The sequence below is a fragment of the Simochromis diagramma genome, unplaced genomic scaffold (assembly GCF_900408965.1).
Source record: "Simochromis diagramma unplaced genomic scaffold, fSimDia1.1 OVJJ01000235.1, whole genome shotgun sequence".
Classification (NCBI taxonomy): domain Eukaryota; kingdom Metazoa; phylum Chordata; class Actinopteri; order Cichliformes; family Cichlidae; genus Simochromis; species Simochromis diagramma.
The window spans coordinates 199,801-209,463 of record NW_024386861.1 but is presented as its reverse complement, the minus strand read 5'-3'; the positions used below and the strand labels follow the sequence as shown (position 1 = coordinate 209,463).

General features: G+C 37.5%; 2 protein-coding genes across 4 annotated transcripts; both read left to right on the top strand.

Moving 5' to 3' along the window:
- The first annotated feature begins 816 nt into the window (after positions 1-816).
- Positions 817-2,705, top strand: LOC120733244. 3 transcript variants are annotated; one of them, XM_040031316.1, is made up of 5 exons: positions 817-941; positions 1,154-1,474; positions 1,771-1,915; positions 2,214-2,262; positions 2,338-2,697. In XM_040031316.1, the coding sequence occupies exons 1-5, from the start codon at positions 881-883 to the stop codon at positions 2,401-2,403; spliced, it is 642 nt and encodes a 213-aa protein (XP_039887250.1). In that variant the 5' UTR covers positions 817-880; the 3' UTR covers positions 2,404-2,697. The 3 variants fall into 3 exon arrangements, with proteins under 3 accessions (XP_039887250.1, XP_039887251.1, XP_039887249.1); XM_040031317.1 differs by having other exon boundaries at positions 1,846-1,915; positions 2,214-2,705; XM_040031315.1 differs by having other exon boundaries at positions 2,214-2,701.
- A 4,591-nt stretch (positions 2,706-7,296) lies between these two features.
- Positions 7,297-9,450, top strand: LOC120733245. The gene is made up of 5 exons (XM_040031318.1): positions 7,297-7,732; positions 7,917-8,237; positions 8,560-8,698; positions 8,930-8,975; positions 9,059-9,450. Exons 1-5 carry the CDS (start codon positions 7,675-7,677, stop codon positions 9,155-9,157), a joined length of 663 nt encoding a protein of 220 aa, XP_039887252.1. The 5' UTR covers positions 7,297-7,674; the 3' UTR covers positions 9,158-9,450.
- The last annotated feature ends 213 nt before the right edge of the window (positions 9,451-9,663 follow it).

The following is a 9,663-nucleotide window of genomic DNA, read 5'->3' as shown; positions in this document are numbered from 1 at the left end:
AATATCAGACAGAGTTATTTATCTTTTTTTTCTTTGCTACATAATTCCATGTATCTCGCTTCATATATCTGATGTCTTCACTATAAATCTACAGTGTAGACAGTCGTATAATTCAATCAATAAATCAATAAATGAGAAGGTGTGTTCAAACTGTTGACTGGTAGTGTATATAAATTAATATCTCTGTCAACTCCATCAAAAACAACTTTTTTGCATTTTATGTCATGCTGTATTTTGGTAAAATTGAAAACTGAAAATTTGTTAAATTATATCAAATTTAATCGACAAGTTTCTATTGCAAACTAATTTTTAACCCCGACTCAACCAATTTATACAACAGACATGAGGTGTGAGTGGGAATCTTTCATATGCCTTTCAGGGCCTTGAAGATTTTATTTTTCAAACCCGCTGTTTTCTTTAGTCTTGGCAGAGTGACATTTTGTTATTGCTGCTTTGAAATGTTTGGTAAACATCAAGTTATGCCTGTTTTGCACTAATGTCTTCATACATATTTGTTCTCTTTGCTATAAAGTCGTTGCGTAGCTTCTAATTTGACTGCTATTTTAAGACAGACGTCTTCCTTTGTGTAAGAGATGTGATGTGAGTGCTATTTGTTAACGCATCAATCACATATAATAGTTTCATTTATCAGTGTTTGATCTTCATTCAACATTTTTACTTCTTGAATTTCTTCAAACAAGATAGTTAAAGTTATTTTAATTTGACACAAATGGGTGAGGCTACATTTGAATCCATAAAAGCACTTCCTTCTTTGACTGCAGCAGAAACATGCAAAGGGGTGTATCCTCCCTGCAGTACAGTAGAGTACAGTGTACACAACCAGCAGCAGTTAAAGAGTTGTTTAGATGTATTGACCAGTATGGGTAGATGGAAACTGTGGTTTGCTCTGCTTCTGCTGTTGTTCTGTACAGGCAGAAAAGGTATCGTGCACGAGTTACTTTTATTTCTAAAGGATCGCTTATGTAGAGCGTTTTTGATGTTGAACGGTTAATATATGTTGGTTTTTAGAGTGAGAATATTTCCTTTACCAATAAATGTTTTATTTATTATTTATTATTTATTTTAATACAGGCAGTGCTAACTTAGCAGCTGTAATTCATACTGAACTAACTTTTATTTTTTTGTACTGCAGCTTTCCAGGAGCGCCGTGTGAAAACCATTAGTAAAGAACCAGATGTCACTCCACTGTGCACCAATGAAACAACAAAAGTTATCCTGCTGATAGTGTGTAAGATTCAAACAGAGAGGAGCAGAGGAGAAAACTGTAGCCTGATGTATCGACATGGACACGACTTTGAGCATGGATGTGACTCCAGGTTCACACTGATGACAGAAAATCAGACTGTGTTTCTCCACCTGACACATTTAACAGCAGAGGACGGCGGGAACTACACCTGTGAGTGTGTACAGACTGGAGGATCAAAAAAGCTTCATCTCAGTGTAACTGTGGAAGGTAAACTGTGGATTTATTTAATAACTTTTATGATTTACACTTTATGTATTTCTCTGTTAATTTTCTGCAGTGGTAACATTGTAATAATAATTATCACTGACACGTCTGCTGTAATTGTCAAAGAAATCAAACTGCTTTATTTAATGAAAAATGTGAAGCAGTTAATCTGACCAAACCAATTATAAATTTAAATCTATGACAACACACTTAATACAAGTTAATATTACATGACAGGCAAGAATGCGTAGCATCCTAATGTTCCCTTATAATTGATTAGAACCTGTTTTACTTTTCAGAGTTTTTAAATAATGTAGACGGAGTCAATGCCACCACAAACAGTTCTGCAGAAGTAACTTTCTTCTATGCTGCAGCTGGATCAGCTGTGTTCATCATCACATCTGGAGTTATTCTTGGACTGGTCTACAGCAAGAAATACAACAGGTAAGAGATTTTTGTTACCCAGGCAGGGAAAGACTCATTAGTAAAGCATTACAGCCATTTAAATATCATCTAATAAAAATTCTTTCACATAATATCTAATGAAATTTTCTTTTTAAAAATCTTTAATAAATTTAGTTTTTAGGAGAGGTGAGCTTTTATCATGCAAAGGCTCTTTTAAAAAAAAATCCATGCATATCTGACATAAGTAAATATAACATAATGCATAAAACATTTGTTTTATCTGAGTGCCAAATACAGAAGTTTCAATCCCCATGTTTTCATGTTATTTGTCCAACAGAAGGCGACATGCGCCTATAACCATCTTTGAAAACACAGAACTGTACACGGTAAAATGTTGCACGTTCATAATGTGCATTTTACTTTACTTTGGCTTCACTTTGACTTCGTGTTTTCTTTTGCAGCAAGCTGAACAGATTGAGCCATACGAAGTCTTCATGCAAACAGAGAATTCAATTTACGATCTCTAACATGTTAAAATTTAACATGCATACTATTTATTTAAATGTCTGAAGAGGCGTGATGCACATTAAGGAGTAATGTATTGTTATTAATGTTATTATTATTATTTCCCAATACAAATTAAAGCAGAAGCTGCTGTATACAAATCAATGTTGCTTTGCTATCTGTTTTGTATGAGTACATGTTATTTTAATGTTTTAAAGTTCATGTTTAATGTTTCAAACTTTGAAATTAAAGCTGAAGTGTTTTAAAGCGTACTGTGTTGTATAACAGAATTAAACAATTGGACTTTTGGACTTTTTAAAAATCACATATTCAGTTTGTCAAATACCTTCAATGCTGTGGTAGCAGTACAGTAATAATCAAAAGTTTCTTAAAGTTTAATGTAAACTTTAAGAAACCGGATGTCATCTTGACGCACTTTGAGATTTCACTGTAAAACACTGTGTGAAACAATAATCACCAGTGACACACGTAGAGGTTGGTTTTTTTTTGCAGGTGTAAATGAGTTGTTGCTTTGACTGATCACCATCATCATGCTTCCTGTATCAAGTTCCTGTCCTTACGCACTCATTTGCACTTCAGTTACCTTCAACATGCAGATCATCACCTACAGACCCCCTGAGCACAAATGTTTGATGGCCCCCTGGATTTTATTCTTCAGACTTTTTTCCCCTCTTCAACAATTAGCAATAGCATACATGCCATTACATAAATAAATACAGAAAAGCTTATAATGATAATAATTCAGGGTTGCAGGATGGTGAGTGGTCAGTCTGTCAGAGGGTAAACACTGCATTAACCTGCTCATTCGTTATTCTTGTTTAAACTCTTAAAACTCAATACGAATACATTCATATTTTGGCATCTTGCGAGTGCTCTTATCCAAATTAACATGGCAAACTGAGCCACATTAGAACTTACATGACATGACAAGTGATTCAGTTTGTCAGAGGATGGTGTGGCAATAATTTTTACATAGCATAAAATATTACAATTGCTTTAATATACTGAAGATGCTAAAAGCCCAAATGTCTCAACACCATCAAACAAACAGGTTTTTAATACATTTATATATTTATGATATATTGGTTTTAAGATTGAGGCAACTTGTGGGGATTGCAGAATACAATACAATGCTTTGAAGCCACACGATGGCCATATTGTGTTGTGGAGGAGATTACTAAAGACAAGCAAATATGGCTTTTGAAGTAGCGCCTGCATGCATACGTTAAAGACACAGAGGTTTTTGTGGGTCAGGAGTGAGAGAGGCCGAGGGAGCTGTGGTGAAGCGATAAGCTCAGAGTTTCAGTATGACTCAGGTTTCCTGACAATACTTGGACCGGCCTGTGTGAACCAGTTTTGCAGTCTATACGTTAAGGCTTCAGAAACCACTATCATACACACTGCTAAAAAGAAGTTATTGCTTAGGGTTTTTTTTTAATAGCAGTTGAAATAATAGTAATAATATGCAACACACATGACAAGACCTCCACCTCCAATGTACAGGAAGTAAACTGGGAGGATACAAGTATACCAACTTCTGTTGGTAGCACCAGAGAGGCAACTTTCCATCTCCCAAAGGTTAGTCTCCATTGCAGATAATGAAACACCTAGGAGCCCTCCTTTGACCACTGCCACTTCCTTCTAAAATCAATCAACAACTACTGAGTCTTATGACCTAGATTTGTTCTTAAAGTGGGAGGTTCACATGGTAAACAATGTCACAGGGAGTCCTGTGATCTCTAAGCGTACTGCAGTGTTGTAAATCTAATTGTTGTTATATTGATGCCACATTAATTTTAACATCATGAAGAGAATTGGTTAAGATTGTAAGATTCCTGTCTAATCTGTTTCTCACCTCTCCTCCATCTGGCAAAAACCCAGTAACTGTTTTTTGGTCTCCTTCTATGGTTAAGTTCATGGGAGGGAATGTGCCAAGTGTAGTACGGGGGGGGGGGGGGGCTCCAGTTTACGGAACTGGAGCACTTTCTAAATATACTGGTGTTAATGTTCCCAGTGTTAATTTATTATCATTATATTTGAATGACAGCTTAAGCATTGCTATTAACTTATGTAATCCTTAATTGATATTTAATTGTTATTTCAAGGAGTGGGAGGAGCCACTGGCTATACAATACAATACAATACAATACAACTTTATTGTCATTGCACATGTCATAAGTACAAGGCAACGATATGCAGTTTGCATCCATCCAGAAGTGCTTTAGCCATGATTTAGATATATTACAAAATATATATGAGCAATAATATAGGTATATAGATATATTACAGAAATAGGTCTGTTATAGGTCTGAGGGTACAAAAATGGGTCTATTATGGGTATGTTACAATGTACATGGCATGAAGGTATGTTATGAATATGCAATAACTATAAGTATGTACAGGCTATGAACAGGATATAAATATGAAACTATACAGAAACATGCAAGTTATGAACAGTTGTAAACAGCTGTAGAATTATAATTATCATATTGTTCAGAATGATTGTTTATACAGAATAATACAGTAGTGCAGTTAAGATCAGTGAAATATGTGGCTACTTCCTACAGAGGCTGTATAAAGTGTTAGTGGTTGTGGGTGTGTGTATGTTCAGTCCATGAGTTTAACGTGGGTCAGATGTCAGGAGGCAGAGTTCAGGAGTCTGACAGCTGTAGGGGAAGAAGCTGTTCCGGTACCTGGTGGTCTTTGTCCGGAGGCTCCTGTAGCACCTCCCAGAGGGCAGGAGGGTGAAGAGTCCATGTGATGGGTGACTGGGGTCTCTGATGATTTTCCCAGCCCTTTTCAGACACCGCTTCCTGTAGATGTCATTGAAGAAACTTCTAAAAATGCCTCCTACGAATCTACAGATGGGACAGGAGAAGCAGCAACACTATAACAAGCCACCATAACAGAGCAAGAGGGGGCTGTACGGGGAGCCACTGAGGATGACTGCCATTTTACAGTGAACCCTGATAAAACATCAGAAGCAAGACCCTCCAGTTCGGCCCAGATATTTGAGACCTTCATGCAGTTTCACATTGGGAGGGATAAAAGAGGAAGAAACAGAAAAACAAGAACAGGAGCTCAGGCTCTTCAGCCTCCAGGTTACTCAGCTCTAAACGGATTCGGAGGTAAGCAGGGTAGGCTGGTCCACAGCATGAACCACGAGATTGCCACCTGGGGAGCCTAAACTGGTGAGATTGGAGGAAGATGATGATGTTGAACAATTTTTGACAACTTTTGAAAGGCTGGAAACTGTTTATAAATCACCAAAGCATGAGTGGGCAATTCGTCTCATTCAATTGTTAACATGCAAAGCTAGGAGTGCCTTTGTGGCCATGGATCCAGCTCATTCTACAAACGGAAAGAAGCAGTGTTGAATAAATATGAACTCTGTAGAGATATTTGTTGATAATGATGATCCAGGTCCCCTGACACCCCAGCGAAAAAATCTCCCAAAAGATATACACCCATCTGAGGGACTTGCAAAGGTGTTGGTTACTGTACATCCACAAAAGAGGAAAATATGGTAGCTGTTGTGCTGGAGCGCTTTATCTAGAAGTGAAGATGTGGGTCAAGGAGCATGACCCTGACACAGCAACAAAGGCAGGAAAACTGGTGGATACCTACGTCTTGGCACAGAAAGGCCCAGGAACACATCGATATGCTGGACTGCTGTGCCAGGTGAAGGGTAAGCCAGAGAGTATGGGAAAAGGAGTGGTTCTTTCAGCAGTTCATCTTCTCAGACTAACAACATACTATGATTGACATCTAACAAACCATCAAATATCAATTTAAGTTTGAGGAAAAGGAACGGTGAGATTTACATAGAGGTCAATAATCAGGTCTATCTGCTAAAAATAGGTGTAGCTCCCAAATTGCTCTACCCTGTTCTGTTGGGAACAGGTCTCCCTATTGTATGATCTTATTGCAGAGAGGGAAAAGAGTTTATGTGGTGTAGTCAGTAGGTCGAAGGCATCCATCCGTTCTCTTCCACTTGTCCTTGTCAGGGTTGCCGGGGGGGGCGACCCAGCTACCATAGGGCTAGCCAGCCTGTCGCAGGGCCAACACATAGAAACAGACAACCATACACACTCACATTCACCACTGGGCAACTGAGAATTACCAATTACTACTCAGGACCTCCTTGCTATCAGTTAACAGTGCTAACTATTGTGCCGCTGTGCTGCCCCATCTAAAGCAAATAAGCTTAAAAGTCACTCACCTAAGAACACACCAGCACCGGTTGAGTTAGAAGAGAAGTCCAGAGAGAAACCTTGGAGGAAACTGATGAGGCTGAATACAAAAATGTCATCTCTTACATCCCTGACAGTTTAGAATATTCAAGATTCAAGATTTTTATTTGCCATTTGCGCACAGGACCAACAGTTTGTGCACACTGGAATTCTTGTGCAGAGCTCTCCAGGTCAATTACACTTTTTAAAGATAAAGACAAAGCAACTGAAAAAAGGAAAAAGAAATAAAACAAGGAATGGAAGAATCATAGTATTTACTATGTACAAAAACACTGTACAGAGAGGGTGGTAATACACTTCCTAGCCCTGTGGAGATCCAGTGCTGACGGTGAGCTCAGCAGACATGCATCCTCCCATCCTCACCACCTGTGGTCTGTCTGTCTGACAAAAAGAATAGGACATTCCCCCACTTCTTGGACGTGAAATAATTCACGTAGACTGACATTTAAACTATCGTAGAGTGTGTTTGTGCCTGGTTTGACTGGTTTGACTTATGACAAGGGTGGATCAATACCACACTGTTTTCTGGCAAAGACACACGCTCACAATGCAGATATGCATGGTGCAGTGAGGTGCATACAGCGTTTCTTGCTCACAAAGGTGTGGGGTAGCCTACATATTTACTTGTATTTTGGGTGTGTGTTTGATGTTGTGTTGTGTTTGTTCGTAGGTAACGGAGCAATCATATGTAACTGTTACATTTACTAATGTTAGGTCTTATTTTGAAAATAATTTTTTGCTTCTTGAATTTCATTAAACGAGGTGTTGAAAGTAACCATAAAGAAATTCAAATAAATTTGTATGTTTTCTTTTCTGTTTTTTTGCATTTCTTCTTTCTTCCAGTTCGAACATAAAAAGCAGAAATATCAGCACTTCCTTCCTTGACTCACCTCTGTGACAGCTGGTGATCTGAGGTTTGGGTGTATGTGTGCAAAGCAGTGTGTATATCTTTAACCCTGCAGTAGACTACAGTGTACACTTCAAGCAGCAGTTAACGGTTGTTTAGATGTCTTGACCAGTATGGGTAGATGGAAACTGTGGTTTGTTCTGCTGCTGACTTTCTGTACAGACAACAAAGGTATTGTGTAAGAGCTAATTTTCTATTAAAATGTATAACTTTCATGTAAAGTTGTTTTTCTGCTGTTAATTTGTCTTGTCAAAGTGTTTAAAAGGAATATATTAGCAGTTAATGTTGGTCATGTATTATGGATATACAGCAAATGATATTATTTAATAATGTTTTCTATTGGAACATATTTCAGCTGGTACGGAGATTCTTATGAAAATCATTGACAAACAACCAGATGTCACTCGAATATGCAGCAACGAAACGCTGAGCGTTATCATGCTGACAGTGTGTAAGATCAGCACACAGAGGAGCAGAGGAGAAGAGTGCAGGCTGCTGTATAAACATGGACACAACTTTTTTCATGGATGTGACTCCAGGTTCACACTGATGACAGAAAATCAGACTGTGTTTCTCCACCTGACAAATTTAACAGCAGAGGACGGCGGGAGCTACACCTGTGAGTGTGTACAGACTGGAGGAACATATAAGCTCCAGCTCAATGTCACTGTGGAAGGTAAAGTGTGGATTTAATACCTTTTATAATTGTGAGTCACTTTTATTGATAACTAGTAACATAACAAGCAACAATGAAGCTGTGGACAGTGAGCTGTGCCCACATACCTTTTTTTTTTATTTTTAGAGAAACTAGCAATTAAACAAAAAATAAAAATAAAAAAATTTGCTGCTAAGCAGTATAAAAGTTAAATTTAAAAAAAAATCACTTAATGTAAAGAATATATTACACGACTCTATAGCAACAGAGGTTAATATCATGATTTTGATTTATAAATAACGCGTACCTATCGTACTTTTCTGATTTGTTTTTCTTTTTTTAGCCAATGGAAGCCATGAAGTCACCACCAGACCAACAGAAACACCTTTATCTCTCTCTTTCTATGCTGTAATTGGAGTGCTTGTAGTTATCATCATATCTGGAGTCATCCTTGGATTTATTCACACAAAGAAATGCTACAGGTAAGAGATTATTATAGCTCAGAGAGGTTAGATAATTGTCAGATAAATGGCTACAAATTCTATCCCATATTATTTAAGGTCAAGTATGTTAATCGTAACTTGAGTTCTTAAAATCCATCTATACCTGACTTGTTTATGTATTTTGGTGCCTTTTATTTGTACATTTGTTTAAACAAACGGTTTCTATCTTAGTGCCAAGACAATTGAATGTGTGCGTATTTTCCCTCTCAGAGGACAGCAGGTGCCCACCAGTCATGAAAACACAGAACTGTACACGGTAAAATGTTTCACCTAGTGCACGTTTGTCTGCTGTTCATTTAGTTTTAAAAGTATTTTGTAATGACGTGTTTTCTTTTGCAGCGTGCAGAATACACTGAGCCGTCTGTCTTCGTGCCAACAGAAAGTGAGCTTCTTTTCATTTCTAAAGTCAACACATGTACCACTTATTTCAGTGTTTGAATAAAAATCCAAATTTAGGGATTTTTCTTAATAAGTAATTGAAATTGAAGAATTTGTATTTGTAATCTTGTTATGTAACATCTACCTCTATAAGCTGCAGGCTTTTCTTGTCCATATCTGTGTTGCTTCACTTTACATTTCACTCATCTGTAGCTGTTTGAGGAAATAGTTGTTTTTTACAGTTTGTTTTACGGTTCATGTTGAATGTTTAAAACCGGACAAATAAAGGTTGGTTTTATCATGTGTGCATGTGCTGCACCAGTAATGTGACGTGACAATAAAAGTGACTTGATTTGATTACCATCCTCTGTAACAAAATTAAAATGATCTTTTTAATATCACACAGTGAATTAGTGATTTTGCTTAATCTATAAACTACAGTCTACAAACTGTAGTGGCTTTATAACCAAAATATTCTCAGAGTTTAGGGCAGAAAGCTGTTTGCTGTGACTTGTTGGGGAGTGAGGGGAAAGGGAAAGGAAAGAAAAGCTATACCATAGAAAGAC